This window comes from Leptopilina boulardi, unplaced genomic scaffold, assembly GCF_019393585.1.
Source record: "Leptopilina boulardi isolate dan_hultmark-lab unplaced genomic scaffold, ZJU_Lbou_2.1 LbouV2_122, whole genome shotgun sequence".
NCBI lineage: Eukaryota > Metazoa > Arthropoda > Insecta > Hymenoptera > Figitidae > Leptopilina > Leptopilina boulardi.
This window is the reverse complement of record NW_026137666.1, coordinates 1375678-1395151: the sequence shown is the minus strand read 5'-3', so window position 1 is coordinate 1395151 and position 19474 is coordinate 1375678. Positions and strand designations below refer to the sequence as shown.

Sequence of the window (19474 nt, the reverse complement as noted above, 5' to 3'; positions counted from 1 at the left end):
CTATACATTTCATGCAGATAAATGTAGAAATTTCTATTAAAAAATTATGAAAAATTACATTAAACCATTTTTATAGTAATGCACATAATTTTTTTTATAAAATATGCAATTTAGTTACTATAGTTAAATAATAATATTCATAAGAAATCGCCAGTTTTTAACTTAAAAATTACCATAAAAATGTAGTTTGAATAGAGTTAATTTGTATTAAAAATGTATTTTAAATAATAAAAAATAAATTTATTTACATTTTTATATTTGATTTCATACATAATCTGCCTAAATATGTACCTGTTTTGCAATCTAGCAAATAGTATACACACGGATACTATTTAATGAAAGATCAATGAAATTGTGAATATATACAAAATAGTTAATACGTAATGGACAGTTTTTTAATAATCAACTAATAATGATAATGTTTTATTAGCAAAAAAAATCTTATTTTAAAATGAGTCTTCAAATCATCGCTAGTAGTTATAATGGAAATTGTATTGCGTAAATTCAGCAAAGCTGCCTTAAAAATGTTGCCTCTTAAAATAAGACCTATTTTCGGCCTTAAAATAAGACTTCTTGTTACAGTGTATTCATATTATGTGATTACTACTTTCATTGAAACGTCCACTACACTTAAAGTTAATTGAACTGCTCATTTTGATATAAAATCTTCAATAAATTAAACATAGGTACCCGGGTACCTCGTCTGCCCATAGAAGGTGTTTTATTCCTCAGTCCCATAAAGGTTAAAGACTGAAAAATATTTTCAGAAGTATATTATTTTTTGTATCAATATTTCCCATTTTTACACGTTTTCCCTAAATTGAAAAATATTTACTAAAATGTCTACTATACTTAATAAAATTTGTTATATATTTTATTTCAATGTACTTCATAAAACTTAAATTTTATAAATTTTCATAGAGTGCTTTTGGTGTTAATTATTTTTTACAATTGCATATTACATAAATATAATAGATTTGTGTACAGAAAAAATGTATTTTAAAAGCGGGAGAAATCTCTAATTTCTACCGGGAGAACCGGGAGAAAATCGGGAGGCAAAAAATCTAAAAATAGTGGCCACCCTGATAATGAAAGAAAAATATAATTCAAACTCAATTCAAATAGATTATAGACGCTGAACATAACAATTTTCCTGAATATATAAAATGCAATAAAAAGTATAATTAAAAAATTTTAATAACGAGCAATTAATAAAAATATGTAAACCTTGACTTATTTTTTCAAAAAAATGGAAAACAATTTAAAAATTACTGTAAGGATATCTGTAGGGTTTGTAAGGTTACCGTGTAAGCCTACAGTAAACTTGAGGTCATCTTAAAACTTCCGCCTCTATAGTAAGCTTACACAGTAAGGTCGTGGTAAGTTTACATGGTAAGGTTGTGGAAAGCTTCCCGTAAGGTTACTGTAAACATAGAGTAATAATAAAATATATTAAAAATAATTATATTGTAATATATATTATATTATAAATTTTATTTTATAAAAAATTATATATTTGGTAAAGTACTTCATGAACCCCAAAATGGTTTGTTAAATAAAATTTACTGCGCAGTCGTATGTGCCATAGAAAACTACTGCGCATAAATATTAATAAAATTTATTTATTAATAACATTCTATGTTTACAGTAACCTCACAGCAAGAAGTCGTGCTATGTGGGAATGTAAAATCTTTGCAGACGTCACGAAACGGAACGGGTGGAGTATAAATCCAACGTTGCCAAGCGTTACGCTAGTACTACATGAATGAAATGAAAACCTAAATGGTGATTGTTCTGACTAGCAATGTAGGGAGAGAACCTTCTTAAGGGGACATTCCGGTTCAAAATGGGAAAAAAGAAGGCTTTTTTAGGATGTATTTCTAAAGAAAATCATGATATTTATTCAGGAATTTTTGTTTACATGTTATAAATAACTTATTCAAGAATATGAAAAAATTATTTTTTTTCACTTGTAGTAAAAAAAAAATTTTTCAAAAAATGTTCATTTTTTTATGGGGGGATCGATTCCGAAATTTCTACAACAGATAGAGACATTAAATAAAAAGCATTTTCTTCGTTAGATATTTCTCTATGGATGGAACCTCAAAAACTGGAAAATTTCTTCTTCCCTTTTTTTCTATAACAGAAACAGTGTTTTTTTCAAGTTTTGAGAAAAACTTATCATAAAAAAAAAAAACCAAAATTCCACCTTTTTGAGGTTCCATCCATAGATAAATATCTAACGAAGAAAATGCTTTTTATTTTATGTCTCTATCTGTTGTAGAAATCTCGGAATCAATCCCCCTATGAAAAATGAACATTTTTGAAAATGTTGTACATCGCCGCCATCTTGGACTACAAGTGGAATTTTTTTTCATATTTTTCAATAAGTTATTTATAACATGTAAACAAAAATTTCTGAATAAATAATAATTTTCTACTAATTCTACCTGTATTCTAAACTATTCTTAAGAGAAAATTTCTTGAATTTTCGAAATATTACAATTGCTTTAAGTGATATAAAATTACCTACTCAGATAATAAGTTTCATTTAGTCTGTCCAAACAACAATTATAGTCAATAAACAGGGGAATGTATACATGAGTGGACCACCTTCTTATTTACTGAAATAATTTTTTTCAGTGAAGGAAATTTAAAACTGTAATATACCGTTGGATAAGTATTGTCTTCAGCTATAAGTTATGTATATTGAGATTTTTTTCCAGCTTCAAAGAAAAATTTTTAGATCGATTTTCTGAAGGGATGCTTTTTTGACAAAAAAAATTTGTATCTATTAGTGGACCACCTGCTGAAATCGATTAAAAATGATTAAAAATCAAATAAACATTAAAGGATTTCAATGTTTATAGAATATTTATTTATTATAAACATTTAGAACATTCAAACAAACAAAAATATTAGTGCATTTCAATTAATTTCAGTTTTACAAATGTTGCAATTAAAAAACCTTTTCACGAAATTTTTTTCGTGCAGCTGCATTAAACACAAAAATGCGTCGATTTACTTGGGTATCACACTAAAGAATTTTTAAGGTGTTATTTATTAGTTAAAATCAATAGTTTAATTTTTGGCCTTTGGTTTCATAAAAATCGGAAAGGTGATCCACTCATGGAGACGGTCCACTTACAAATATATTCCCCTATTATTATGTATCTGACAAAGAAGAACGTAGAAAACAATTGTAAATTTTTTATATTGAATCATTTTAGGGTCCTCTGAAACTTCTTCTAAATCCTGATTTCACTAAAAGTGCTTATAATCTGTTAGAAGTTTCTGTTATAATGGAAAATTGTGAAATGCGTTGCAAATATTCACAAAATTTTGAAAATATAAATTCTGAGGCACCAGCGCTTTCAGTTTTATTAAAAGCTCTTGATAGAGAAAGTGTTAGTCTTATAGCAACTTTGGAAACTGATGTTAAAGAACGAATTGTGCAAGAAGGAACAGAACCCAATATAATTTGCTGTGATGATTTAGAGGATATTGTGAATAACATGTTTTTCTCAAATTTATCAAAAACAAATGAAGTACTACATTTTGGGAGTATTTTCGCAGAAAATGTTTTAGAAAAAAAAGTAAATGTATTAAAAACAAACGAAACGTGTAGAAAAATAAAATTCGATCAAGCAAACATTGCCTGGCGAACTGCTGCTAATGTTACTTTATGTAGCTCAAGATTTCAGACAGAACTATTAAAACATCCAGTTGCTAAAACAATGGAAGAGTTACTTAAATTATTATCAGTTCTCGTTGCAACAAACAAAATTAAAGGTAAGTTTTCAGTGTAATAAATTAGTATACTTACTAATTTTTCTTTAAACTTTAGTGTTAAAGATGAATTTTGAAAATTAGGAAATTATTCAATATCAATCAAAGATTGATATTTTCTAAAACTCTAAAAGATCTTGGTACTTTAACATACGTTGCCCTTCGGACAAATTATATTGTATAGGTAGTGGAGCCCTTCCTTACCTCACTATTATTCAGTGAGTTGGTTGAGATTCCATATTAATAGAACAATTGGTTTAGGAATATTTCCAAGAAAGTATTAAACAAATATTTAAATAGTTGTATATAAATATATATTGTGTAACAACTCAAATAATACAATATTACAGTATTCTGTATTCTAATACAATTTTACGTGTGAATGAATGTATGTGTAAGAATGTTGTGTGTGTAATATGCTAAGAGTCTCTGGACTCTTACGTATATTTACCTTTGGAATTCCTCGTGTCTCAATTCAAACGTTATTTCAATTCTCCAATTTATTACAGTTATTTAATATTCTCTTTATCTCAATCAATTATGGTAAACAAATCTCAAAACTCAATTACTATTTATTTTCAAAACTAAGTGATCGCAAAAGAAACTCATTTATATACTCTTTAAATCAAACTCAAAAATCAGATTCTCTTTATTCAACTACTTCAATTATCAATTCTTTGTAAAACTCAATACTCTTAAATCAAATCACAATTCAATACTAAATACTCTTCTTGTCAAAAAATCTCAACTCAAAAATAAATACTTTAAATAATCTCAACTCAAAAATCAAAACTCAGATAAAACTCAATAAAACTCCAAATGGAAACAACCTCAAAACTAGATGTGTGTTTCAAAGAGTCTCTCAACTTAGAGACTCAAACTCCAACTCAAAACTCTCAAAAAAACTCCAAGCTCCACACTGAGCTCACTCTTCTCTCCCAAACAATTACTGACTGACACTCCTTGTGTCTACTGGTTTTATTGAGTTGATTTTTGGTGGGAAAAAGTATGTTTTATTTAGTAATTTTATTGTTGTCAATGTTCTTTATTGCAACCTTGCAATATTGGGGTAGTATTACAGCTCATTTTGTACTGACATACTTTGGATGCAGCAATCTTTATTGCGCCATCCTTTGTTTCTTGAATTAATTTACTTCACTTAGTTTCTCAATTTTATCATGAATTTTAAATAGGTCTTCTTTACAATTTAGGTTATTAATTGAAAGTTAATATTTAATATATAATAATTTGGACATCTCTAAGAGATCCTAAATGCATTTCTTATAATGTTTATAAAGTGTTATTTGTTTGAGTTGCATATTGTGTCCTTTTTTCAAGTATTGTATTAATAAATTATTAATAATGTTAATAATTTATTAATAAGAAGTTACGAAATTCATACGTAACATTTAGTAATATGTTTTATGATTTACAATTCCAAGAAATTTGAAAAAAAAATTTGGATCATATTTAATATTTATATTTAGTAATTTTCTGAAAAATTATCGCTTTTTGACTGAAACATCAACACCGTGCTCAATTTCACGAATATTTTGTAATCTTTAAATTTCTTTTACTAATTCTAAGTTTAAGTCTATAACCCCTTCATCGCTTGGCAAAGGCCGAATTTTTTTTATGATATTTCTTCGAGTGTTTCATCTTATTATTTTAGAGGGTTATAGAACTCAAACGATAAAATTCGGATAAATTGTGTTATTTAATAAAATTCACTACAACGTTTCGAAATCTAAATAATTTTCTCTTCAGAGAGTCTATCAAAAAATATATACAATAATTGTCAAAAACTGAAATAAAAATAAAAACGAAAGATCTTACCAAAATTAGAATTAGAAATCAAATCATACAACTAATTATCAGAAGTACAGAGTCAAACGAAATAAAACCGCTGCCAAGTTGAAGTATGAACTTTTTGTGTTCATTTCATGAACACTTTGCTTCCTCATGGAGATATTTTGTAATCAATTTATGGTAAATTATTTATTATTATAATAATTTTTAAAAGGTTTTAAGTTGTATTTTTTGGGCATTTGCAGATAGATTTTTAACATCAATAACTGCGTAATATTTTATAATAAAAGGTTCAATAATAGGTCAATTGATTCGTTTTTAAATATTCTCCAAATTGTTCATAATAATTTTAAAGTTATAGGGTAAGTGCATCAATTACGGCGAGATTTAAAAAAATTATTTTACTCTTTTTTTGTTACAATTACTAATAAAGATGCACATTTAACCAATTATTAATTTAATTATTTGAAATTTAATTTAATTATTAAATTTTTTCCCTCGCCGTAATTGAAACATTTTTAAGATTTCCATCGGCTTCAATTACGGCGGGCAAAGTATTTTTAAAATACACGTAATTTTGGTCACCGAAATTGATACACCGAAATTGATACAAACGCTCCGGAATAGAAAATTACGGTATTAGTTTTAATTTCTCATATTTTTTTAAATAATAGATTTTTATAAAGTTAAAATTTTTTTTAATATCTAAATAACATAACCTTTTAGTTTAATAAATCTTAAATTGACTTTATACAATAGAAATGTCGAATTTTCTATTCCAAATGTGTTTTGACTCGAATCGCACCGTAATTAGTGCATATACCCTATAAAGATTTATAAATGATTAATGCAAAAAAGGCAGGTTTTTCAAAATTTTTCAATTTCAAAATGTTAATAACTCTGGATAAAATAAAAGTGGGATATTTACTAATAGGTCAAAAGATGTGTCTTGAAAAACTCTACAAAACTAGAGATAAATATTTATTGTTGTCCTTACATTTTTTTAAAGTCATGGGCAAGAAACGTATTTTTCAAAATTTTAAAAACTCAATAACTTTGGATAGAATAACAGTAGAATGTTCGATAATAGCTCAAAATATGCGTCTTAAAAAACTCTACAAAATTAAAGAAAAATATTCATAGGTGTCCTAACATTTTTTTTAATTTATGGGCAAAAAACGATTTTTCAGAAATTTTAAAATGCTAAAAAATAATAGTTAATCTTTATTAATGTGGCTCAAAGTACTCTCATTATTTGTCCGCCAGTGACCTTCAATGTAATTTTTGGATTCCTGAGGTCGAAAAACATAAAGATATATCAAAAAATCCAGTTCGAAAAATTTCAGTATTAGAATGCTTCCTCTATAAGAATGCGAAAACAGTTAAAATATTCAAAAGTCCGCCTATTGTTTTCTTTTTACCGGAAATGTTTAAGGTTAACTGAAACATTCTGAGAACATTCCCGGAAAATTTTTGGTTTTTTCCCAGAATTCATGGAATTTTCCTTTCAATCAAGTAATTGATACTCCGGGATGACTCCAACGTACATCCAGATATCCAGGAGTCAATTGGACAACTTCATCAGGGAATTTTAGCTGTAATCAAACAATCAATACTCCAGGATGACTCCAACGTTCATCATGATGACTAGGAGTCAATCGGACAACTTCTCCAGGGAATTTTATCTGTAATCAAATAATCGATACTCCAGGATGACTCCAACGAACATCATGATGACTAGGAGTCAATTGGACAACTTCTCTGGGGAATTTTAGCTGTAATCAAACAATCGATACTCCAGGATGACTCCAACGTACATCATGATGACTAGGAGTCAATTGGACAACTTCTTCTGGGAATTTTCGGTTTAACCAAATAATCGAGTTTCTATGACAACTCCAACGTACATCCAGATACCCAGGTGTCAATTGGGCAACTTCTCCAGGGAATTTTAACTGTAATCAAATAATCGATACTCCAAGATGACTCCAACGTACATCATGATGACTAGGAGTCAATTAAACAACTTCTTCAGGGAATTTTAGCTGTAATCAAATAATCAACAGGATGACTCTAACGTACATCATAATGACTAGGAGTCAATTGGACAATTTTAGCTGTAATCAAATAATCAACAGGATGACTCTAACGTACATCATAATGACTAGGAGTCAATTGGACAATTTCTTCAGGGAATTTTAGCTGTAATAAAACAATCGATACTCCAGGATGACTCCAACGTACATCATGATGACTAGGAGTCAATTGGACAACTTCTCCAGAGAATTTTATCTGTAATAAAACAATCGATACTCCAGGATGACTCCAATGTACATCATGATGACTAGGAGTCAATTGGACAACTTCTCCAGAGAATTTTAGCTGTAATCAAATAATCGATACTCCAGGATGACTCCAACGTACATCATGATTACTAGGAGTCAATTGGACAACTTCTCTAGGGAATTTAAACTGTACTCAAATAATCGATACTCCAGGATGACTCTAACGTACATCATGATGACTAGGAGTCAATTGCACAACTTCTTCAGGGAATTTTCGTTTCAACCAAATAATCGAGTTTTTAAGACAACCCCAACGTACATCCGGATACCCAGGAGTGTATTGGTCAACTTCTTCAGAGAATTTTACACGGAGAAAATTTAAGTATCACTTTTTGTTAAACTCATATGTATTTTTAGTAAATTGACTACTAAAGTGGGGAAAAAACGAGAAGAAGACAAAATTTCTTATTTAATAGAAGTCTCTTTAACAATATATGACCTCTTTTTTTCAATATTTAGTAGTCAAGTTAAGAAAAATTCGACGTGGACAGTGTCGTAATTTAAAAGGGTTAGATGAAGCCCCGACTTAATCGCAACAATTATTCATTAACTTTTAATTATATCATAAATAATATTAATGAGGCTTTAATGTATAGGTTATTTTTCGTTTTCTGTGTTTAAAATTTCACAATCCGGTTAGATTATACATTGAAAATACATTTTTTATGAAGTTAGGGGCGCTTAAAACATCAAGTACTCTTCTGAGCACATGTGAGCTTGTCTATGAAACCCCCCAAAAAAAATATATCATGTCATGTACATCTCTTATATGAGAGATTCATTTTCAATCGCCCCAGCCCAAAAAGTCAATGTTCTGGGATTGGCTTCATACTTTGGTAAATTGTTCTCCGATATGATAGTAATAAATCCCTAAAATATAAACGCATTAAAAAAATATTTGTAAAAAGTAGAGGGGGTTGAATTTTGACGTTAACGGTAACATTGTCATTTTCAAATCCGTATAACTATGACAAAAGTTAATGGATTTGAATTTATCTATAATGAATTTTGATGCATTTTTTACGTAATTTTCAAAAATGTAAACAAAATTTAAAAAAAAAATTTTTGACTCCTTTTTTCAAAATCAACCCTTATTTTTCGATTTTCACCCCTTCGGTAAAGTAAAGTGGGACAACAATAATTTTGTGAGAATCCTAATATTAAATATTCATAAATATTAAATCCAAGTTTATAATTCTTTTAATTATTAAGAATCAGTTTGAAACGAAAATTCCCTTAAGAAGTTGTCCAATTGATTCCAAGTCATCATGATGTACGTTGGAGTCATCCTGGAGTATCGATTGTTTTATTACAGCTAAAATTCCCTGAAGAAGTTGTCCAATTGACTCCTAGTCATTATGATGTACGTTAGATTCATCCTGGAGTATTGATTATTTGATTACAGCTAAAATTCCCTGAAGAAGTTGTCCAATTGACTCCTAGTCATCATGATGTACGTTGGAGTCATCCTGGAGTATCAATTGTTTGATTACAGCTAAAATTATCTCGACTGGTTGTCCCATTGAGTCCTAGACATCATGATCTACGTTAGAGTCATCCTGGAGTATTGATTATTTGATTACAGCTAAATTTCCCTGAAGAAGTTGTCCAACTGACTCCTAGTCATTATGATGTACTTTGGAGTGATCCTGGACTATCGATTGTTTGATTAGAGCTAAAATTCCCTGGAGAAGTTGCCCAATTGACATCTGGGTATCTGGATGTACGTTGGAGTTGTCATAGAAACTCGATTATTTGGTTGAAACGAAAATTCCCTGAAGAAGTTGTCCAATTGACTCGTAGTCATCATGATGTACGTTGGAGTCATCCTGGAGTATCGATTGTTTGATTACAGCTAAAATTCCCCAGAGAAGTTGTCCAATTGACTCCTAGTCATCATGATGTTCGTTGGAGTCATCCTGGAGTATCGATTGTTTGATTACAGCTAAAATTCCCTGGAGAAGTTGTCCAATTGACTCCTAGTCATTATGATGTACTATGGTGTCATCCTGGTGTATCGATTGTTTGTTTACAGCTAAAATTCCCTGGAGAAGTTGTCCAATTGACTCCTAGTCATCATGATGAACGTTGGAGTCATCCTAGAGTATCGATTGTTTGATAACAGCTAAAATTCCCTGGAGAAGTGTTCCAATTGATTCCTAGTCATCATGATGAACGTTGGAGTCATCCTGGAGTATTGATGGTTTGATTACAGCTAAACTTCCCTGAAGAAGTTGTCCAATTGACTCCTGGATATCTGGATGTACGTTGGAGTCATCCCGGAGTATCAATTATTTGATTGAAACGAAAATTCCATGAATTCTGGGAAAAACCAAAACAATTCCGGGAATGTTCTCAGTATGTTCTGGGAACTACTCCCAGAGTCACTCTGCAAAAATTCCGTGAACCTTTTCACGTGGGTAATTAATTTTAAAAATAAATTTGGGGGGACCAGGGATCGAACTCGGGTTCTACGAACGCAAACACAATACCTAACAAACCAACCTATACGAGCAACTATGATTGGAAAAAAAAGTCATACTTGTAGCTTAAGAGCAAGATTTTTTTCCAATCATAATTGCTCGTATAGTTCGGTTGGTTAGGTATTGCGTTCGTCGAACCCTTGTTCGATCCCCGGTCTCCCCAAATTTATTAAAAAAATTAATTTAATTAAAATTAATTTCGTTATTTAAAGTCTCTAAAAAATTATTTAATCAAGTATGAGTCCCTAAATTTAAGAAATTATTTTTTTTTCATTTTTGAAAACTAAAATTTCTTAAATCAATTTATTTATTAAACTAATTGAAATTAAATGTATAATTATTTTAATTATATTTTTATTATTATTATTATTAATACAATTAATACTTTATGCTTAGATAATTTTAAAACCCAGCTATCCGGGCGAACATTTAACGAATATTTTTTTCATGCTTCCTCGTGTGGAAATTTATCCTGGAAATTTATTGGAAACTGTATAATTGAGCTAGGTTCAATCGAGCAACTTGAATGGAAAATTGGACAGAATCAAGTAGGGTATGTGACGCTAGGGATAGCTAGTTTTTTTCCATGCCTGTTGTCTAATCCCTTTCTAGTAAAATAAAAATTTCTAGCCAGTTTCATGATATTAAAATATACAGTTCCTATCTACCCAAGGGTCGACCCAACTTCAAATAAGTAGTAACACCTACACAAAAAAATTAAATATGGAATAAATTATACAATTAACACATTATTTATAATTGGAAACCTTATATTTAACGCTCGCTGGGATCGAACCTCCTAACCTATCGCTCCGCAGACTAACATGCTAACCATTACGCCATCTTAACATGGAAAAATAAATACAAAATTGATTTGATAATTTGCGACTGAGGAAAATGAAAACTTGAGGAGCAGAACAATAAAGAAACAATAATTATATATAAATTATAATTTATAAATAATAAATTAAATAATTTATTAATTTTTTTTTATAATGTTAAATAATTTATTTAACATAGGTATATAAGTCAATTTTTTCATTTTTAAATTAATTTGTTTAAATTAAAATTGAAATTAATAATTCTTATTATTTTAATCAATGAAATTTAAATTATATAACATAAAATAAGAATAATTAAATAAATATATTTTTATTGATTTATTTATTTAATTTGTTATTATGAATATATGTTATTTTAAATACAATTTTATTTATGCTTACTTGTTTTACTTGCCAATATTAGCCCAATAAAATAAAAACTTCAAATGAATTAAACTTATTATTTATAATTTAATGCTTACATAATATAATAATAGCCAGAAGCATATATGCACGTCAAAGATTGTCAAAGACTGAATTCGTCTGCTAACTAGTTACTGTAGCGAATTCAGTGACACCTGCTTGACGGACTTATATTAATTTTTCATGACGGTATCCTAGGCCGCATCTTGGTAAATCTTCTTCTTCTTCTTAAATGACTTTAGGCGATGCCAACTGTCAGAACAAACCTTGGTAAATTCTAGATAGCTTACTGTACGAACTTGTACAAAATTTTCAAGTAAGCATTCTACACTGAGAGAAGTCCGGGAACTAAGATCTCCCGCTAGACGTCGCTCTGAGCTACTCTGGTTGTCGCGCTAGAGTTGTTTCGTAATCGGGTGCCGAGACGCCCCGACTGTGCTGTTGAACATTGCTCCCGCATTTGCGGGAAAAGATGTGTTCCGAATTGCGGATATCAATTACGTCTTGAAATAATACTAAAAATAAATAAAAAGCGGATTCTTTTTCGAGTAGGGATTAGGAATAACTTATTAGGGATGCTTATCCCCGCAACATAACCTCAAAATTAAAAATAGTTTTTATTTAAATTAAAAATATATTAAAAATTAATTTTGCTCAATTTTAGAGGATCCAGTTGTACAATTTTTAGAAAAAAATTATTTTTAGTTAAAATTTGTTATTAAATAATAATAGTTAATTCACTTTTTGTGGATTTTCTTAAAAATTACCTACAAATTGTAATTTTTAACCAATTTTTATAAAAAATAGCTCATTTTACACTGAAAGTTTCTCTACAAGTCTGTTCGTTAAATTTTGGTAACAAAATTTTGTTCAAAATTTATAAATAAACAATTCTTTATTTTTTTAATAACTTTTGAACAAAATATTTTCAATTAAATTCAACGAACAAAGTTGGAGAGATTCTTTCAGAGAGTAAAATAAGCTTTTGTTTATTAAAGTTGGATAAAAATTACGATTCGTAGGTAAACTTTTAAGAAAAAACACAAAAAGTTAATTAATTATTATTTAGTAACAAATTTTAACTTAAAATAATTTTTTCTGAAAATTGTACAACTAAACCTTTCAAAATTGGGTAAAATCAAATTTAAATATATTTTTAGTTCTTTTAGAAATTATCTCCACATAAATGACAAATTAGAAAACAAAATATAAATTATTATTTATTTATTATTTAATTATTTAGTAAAGTGAAATAATATATCAGATGCCTCTATATGAAATTTGCTATTTTATGTGCCCTACCGAAAGAGTGGTACTGGATTGGTACTGGGAAATTGGAACTGAGGGCTCAGTACCAACTCAGTACTAATTTGGTGCATTTTGGTACTGAAATGGAACTGGGAAATTTACCTGCGAAAAGGGTCGAGTTACCGTTAAAACCCTCATAAAAGTGAAAAGCGACTAGCTTTTTCAATATGTTTAAACTAAAACTTTATATTTATTTCAATATTATATTTGTTTTTCATGGATTTATATTATTTTCATACATTATTATGCATATGATATTTCCTTTGGCAGCTAAATTCAAAAATGATGTCCATTTTTTTATCAAACTTAAGGTATACGAGATAAATTATAACTTTTTTAAATGTAATTATTTTATGATAAATTTTAGATATTCATAATCTGGAAATATTAACGAATCTTAATATATATTTTTTAAAGTTGAGTTATGAAAATTACAAATTTTTTAAGCAATAAAACTCGGGTTAAAATTGTAATCCTTCAACAAAGGACCTTGGAGTCTATTGTTCAAGGAGGGATTGCAATATAATTTCCAAACTTAACTGACATTTTCTACAAAATATTATGTTTTTTTTTTGCTGTTTTACACGGATATCGTGAGAGACGTTTTGCTGTTCTAACATACCTTTAAAACTATTGTTAAAGTACTTTAAAAATGTCTTCTTATAGGTTATCAGGTAGTGGTACTGAAGTGGAACTCAAGCCAAGTCCAATTCAGTACCATTCCAGTACCACTCTTTCGGTAGGGTGTGGTTTGAGGACAAACAGATTTTGAAAGAAAATATTATATGTTAATATTTATCATAATTTTATTATAAAATTAAAAATAGTCAATTTAAATACATTTTTTTCATAATGTTTCGTCAATACGAATTAGACATATTCAATACTTAAAACTCACAGAATATTTAACAAATGTGCTTAACCTACAAAACTCAAGTGAGGCGAACAACTGGTGGCAAAAACTGGAAGTAGTCCCGCGCTTCAGGACGTTTCACGTTTCACACCGGGGCGTGAGACTTCCCGACTCGAAAGTTTACATAGGAACAACGAAAAGTCACACTCAAGACTGGCACAGGTCGTCTTAGCTCCCGGACTTCTCTCAGTGTAGACAATAACTAGCTAATTTCTAGAAAGGCTACATATCTAAAGAAATAAGGGGAAAACTGTATAAAAACTGCATTTTTTCGATTAATGCGTGTTTTTTGAGTAAGAAAATCATATTTTAAATTTTATTCCCTCGTGCAATTTTTTTCTAACAGCAAATTATGCATTTTCGAGATGTGACGTCACATAAAGTCACCGGTAGAAAAAGCAGTTAATCCAAATGTAATTTTGTATGTATTGTGGGGACATCTGCAATTTTTACTACCAAGTATTAGAACTTTTAAAATATAGGTTACATCTCCTTTCAGTAAATGTACAGGGTAGTAATAAGGAAGGGATCTTGGATAGAAAAAGTGTGTCCGGTTTTTTGCAGGAGTAATGAGTTCGGGGTCCTCTAGCCACAATGGCGCCCCTCACAGGTAATTATATAAGTGTTGTGTTGGAAACAGTGGAAATATTTTGTCGTCTGATGCTGGAGTGAGCACCCCTTTCTAGGGGTGATATTAAAATTTTTTCAAAAAACTTGTTTTTTATGAATCAGAAGAAAGTTTTAAATTATTTTAATGATTTTTATTTGTGTGAGTTTGTTTGTAGGGTCTCATTTTCTAGGTGTAAGTGATTAAAAAATTTTTTGATAAAAAAGAACTCAAATTCGTAACTTTTCTTTTAAATAGGTGACGTTTTGGGATGATTTAATTAGTAAATAAATAAATCGTGTTAATGAATTTATATGTATAGGGCGAAATTCCACCACGAAATGTTAGGTTTTTTCAAAAACTGACTGTAGGAGAGGGAAGGAGTTGTATTTTTTGAAAAATTTAAACACTGAATTTTGATTTTTTTGAGAAGTTAAAAATTTGTATTCTTTCTACAAAAAATATTGAGATATCCTTGTTTGTTATTTTCGAGATATTAAGGGAGGCGCCTACTTTAGAAGGTAAAAAACTGCGTACATTTCAGGAATTTTTTTCTCAATCACATTTAAATAAATCGATGCGAGATTTAATGTATGTTTTCTTATATATTTAAATCTTTGAAATATAATTTTTTGATTAAATGAAAATAGAATTTAATAATAAAATAAATGCCATATATATAACGCCTCGCTGCTGAAATTTTCCCATTGCGTACAACCTAGGATCCACAATTCTTATCTAAAACAAACAAACAAAATTTTTTCTTTAAATATACATTATTGCCTTCTGTATGAATTAAAAGATTTCAATAGAAAGTAAAAACTGACATTTTTACATGACTTTTTTCTTTAAAAGAAAGCACTAAATTTAACTCTATCAAAAACAAATTTACTTCATACAGAAGGGACACTTTTTATCTTTAAAACAAGCCCAGGTAGACCTTAATCGGTTGAATAGATTTTTGTCTATCGTGTACGCAAACTACAAAAACAGTGTTTTGAGAAAAACGAGTTTAAAGATTGAAAAACTGTTTATTAAAAACTTACGGCAGTCACAGGCCTCGATGAATGACTATTTTTTTATGGGTAGCTCTTGGATAAGACGACATTTTACTGATAAATGGTAATTTTCATGGTAGGTGTAATAGTAGATAAGCGCAACAAATTATGAAAAGTATTAGAGACCGCGAGTGGAGTCGCGCGCCAGGCCACGCGCTTTATTGCGTTCTACAAGCTGTAACTCGAAAAATACTTTGTATTTTGACGTAATATTTTAAGAGCATATTCTCTGATAGTTGTACTTTCAGTGAAAACAACTTTTAAAAAATCGATTTTTTGACCCGATAAAGTAGGCGCCCCCCTTAATAATTGAATTATTTAATGTTAATAAAAAATGCAATATTTTATAAACAAATAATGTTATCGTAATTCTGACGTTACCAATTGAAAGCCGACGTAATTCCGCATCCAACGGGCCTAATATGAACTATTTTGAATTAGAGAGATTTTCATAAACAATTGAAATGTTATGCGATTATTTATTAACAATCCACTAATCCAAAATTCTTCATATAGGGCTCGTTGAATGCGGAATTACGTCGGCTTTCAATTGGTAACGTCAGAATTACGATAACATTATTTGTTTATAAAATATTGCATTTTTTATTAACATTAAATAATTCATTAATTAATATCTCGAAAATAACAAAAAAAGAAAATTCCAATATTTTTTGTAGTGAAAATACACATTTTTAAATTTCCAAAAAACCAAAATTCACTGTTAATTAAATTATCCAAAATCGTCACCTATATAAATGAAAACTTACGAATTCTAGTTTTTTAATTAAAAAATTTTTTAATCGCTTGTATCTAGAAAATAAGGTCCTACAAACACATTCACATAAATAAAAATCATTAAATAAATTTAAAACTTATTTCTGACCCTTAAAACACAATGTTTTAGAAAAATTTCAAAATCACCCCTAAAAAAGGGTGAAACTTCTCTAAATGAACAGCTACGATTTTCGAGTTAATTTTTCTAGTTTCAAGGGGTGCTAAGGAACCACCGAGTAAAAATGTTTTTTTTGGTATCGTAGGTGAACATTTTTTTCCTTCCAGACAACTGTGAATAAAAGGCAAAGAAGACAATTTTGCCAATGTTTCTGTAACATGGAAAAGTGTGTCTGCCTCGATTTTTCCATTACCCACAACATTCATAACAGCGGCTTCAAGAACGTTTATTAAGTTGCACAGTTTGATGGACAGATGTTTTAAAAATCTTTTTGACGTAATTGAAATTAGTTTATGTTCTTCAGGAATGACATCATTCGACTAAAGAACATTATCCGCTGAACAATTACTGCAGATAAACGGTTTTTATTGACCACAAACTTTGCAAATCTACTAGATATTTTTCGCGCAACATATCCTGAAAAACTTGCATTTGCATATTTGGAATTATCAGATTCGCAATAATTATGATCCATAAAAACTTTTGCATTTTTATTTGTTTAAATATAATGTTAACTTATTTCACTAACTGAACTTGAAAGGAAATTTTATTTATTCCTTAATCAACGAAAAATATAAATTCTTTTTATTTTAAACTCAAGATTAATCACTGATTACCCCAATAAACAATTGTTTTTTAAATACAGTATAAATAATAATTTTTTTATGATGTGATGTAATGATATTTTGATCTCATTAGATCAGGTCAAACATTTGTAAAACCGACTACTGTCTTTCTATCGACTGTAATTTAAATTTCTGTTTTAACTAAAAGTGTTGAATTTAAAAAAAAATTTATTTTCTATTATATTTTACAACTTTTTCATACATATGTTAAAACAGAAATTTAAATTACAGTCGATAGAAAGACAGTAGTCGGTTTTACAATTGTCTGACCTGATCTATTGAGATCAAAATTTCATTACATCACATCATTAAAAAATTATTATTTTTTACTGTAATAAAAAATTATCTGTTTATTGGAGTAAAAAGTGATTAATCTTGAGTTTAAAATAAAAAGATTTCATATTTTTCGTTGATTAAGGAATAAATAAAATTTCCTTTCATGTTCAGTTAGTGAAATAAGTAAACATTATATTTAGAGAAATAAAAAATGCCCAAAAATTGTTGAATATTTTTTTTATTATTTCATATATTATGATTATTTTTAATATTAATTAAAAATCGCAACTAACCTCAAACATATTATCCGCAGATTATGTCATACACTTTCACATTAATTAACTAATTTATTATAATTAATTGTAATATAATTAAATACATCTAATTAATATATTAATTAAAATATTATTAATATATAATATTAATTAATTTATTAATTAAAAAATTATTATAGTTAATTATTGTAACATTAATAAATTAATTAATTTGTGTTTTTTATTACAATTGATTTATAATAGGTGAATTCCACGTCAACTCATCACAGATATTTTCATGACCTATTGGGATTCGGTTAATAATTCGTGTATACACTCCTTAAGCGATGAGAAAAAAGAGCCCAAAATATTTAAAAAAAAAATGGCGGAGGTACAAGACTGAATTTTTTAGTACTGTTTTTTTTAAAAAATTCATAACTTCTGTTCTAATAATCCGATTTAAATTTTCAATATCAGAAATCGTTCACGAAATAACATATTTTAAGCTAAAAAATATCATAATTAAGAAAAACAATTTTTGCACTATTTTTACTAACTTTGAAAAATATAAATCGCCATTTTGAAAATATGGGGTCTTCAATTTTCTTTTTCTTTATATCAAATGATGCCAAAATTTGTCTATTACATGCCATGTAAGTTTCATTGTGGGACCACCATGGGTTTTCGAAAAAAAATTAAATTTTAAGTGATGCATTATGAAAAATCTTGGAAATGACATCGAACAATCAGTGATGTGTTCACATGTATTCTTATTACTTCTGATGGTCATTTGTTTTTTTTACATTTTTTGAAAAGACGTTTGAATGATCGAAAAAGAAGCCTTTTCGTTTTTCTAAGAAGGTTATGATATTTAATTGTTTTAAGTCAGAAGTTTTGATTTTACTATCTCATTTTTTATATGATCGACGGATGTAGGTCATGAAATTTCAATAATTAGAATATTCTGTTCAGAAAAGCCTTCTTAAATATTTAGCCTTTAGAGAGGATGGAATCTATCCTGAACGTGGTTGCGATTAATTAAACTTATGTCAACGTTTTCATATTATTACTTCAAAGAAAAGACGAATCCTTCTCGCTGTAACTTTCCTTTTCAAAATAATCCATAATCAAATTAATTCACCATTTTTACTCAATGAGATAGCGTTTAGAGTACCTCGACTATCATCAAGAGACGTTAGACCTTTTCAACTGCCAATTGTTAATACGTCGAGAGACTTCTGTGCTCCTATATTTTTTGTGTGTTTCCATGTTAACCAAATGTATACAACCATGAAACCAGATCTTAACTTATTTGCTACATCTCAATCACGTTTTCTCAATAGTTTAAACAATTACATCATTTCGTTGCGCGAAGATTGATTGCATACTGTTTTCTTTAAATCATTGTTTTGTATATTTTTGTATATTTTGGTTAGAAATTTAGTTACCCATTTATGGTCCCTAAGGACTGCGGGGAATGTATTAAATAAATAAATATTTTACGGATTTCAGGTAACAGCTTTATGTAAAACTTTGAGTATTTGATATTTCATTATAAACATAATTTATTTATTACTGTGTTTTAATTTTTTTAGATTTTTCAATTTTAGTGTCATTTTTCCTTGTTATCAATACTAAAGAAGAACTGATAATCAAAAATATTTGAAAATGTCCTTTAAGAAGTGTATTAACCCTTTTGACAAACCTAATCATATAGATTTCCGAAAAAATCTACGTAATGTTCCTCGAAGCTTATGTGAAAAATATTCAAATTTTACTCAAACAAATTTTATTTGTGATAATTGCCGTA

General features: G+C 28.6%; 1 protein-coding gene across 6 annotated transcripts in view; it reads left to right on the top strand.

The window, feature by feature from the left end:
- LOC127286681 (lysosomal-trafficking regulator) overlaps window positions 1-19474 on the top strand; it is a 179628-nt gene that overhangs the window by 92632 nt on the left and 67522 nt on the right. For all 6 annotated transcript variants that reach the window (XM_051313218.1, XM_051313226.1, XM_051313209.1 and 3 more), the window contains one exon: window positions 3231-3792. In XM_051313218.1, the coding sequence (XP_051169175.1) occupies window positions 3231-3792 (562 nt within the window). The remainder of the gene's footprint in view (window positions 1-3230; window positions 3793-19474) is intronic.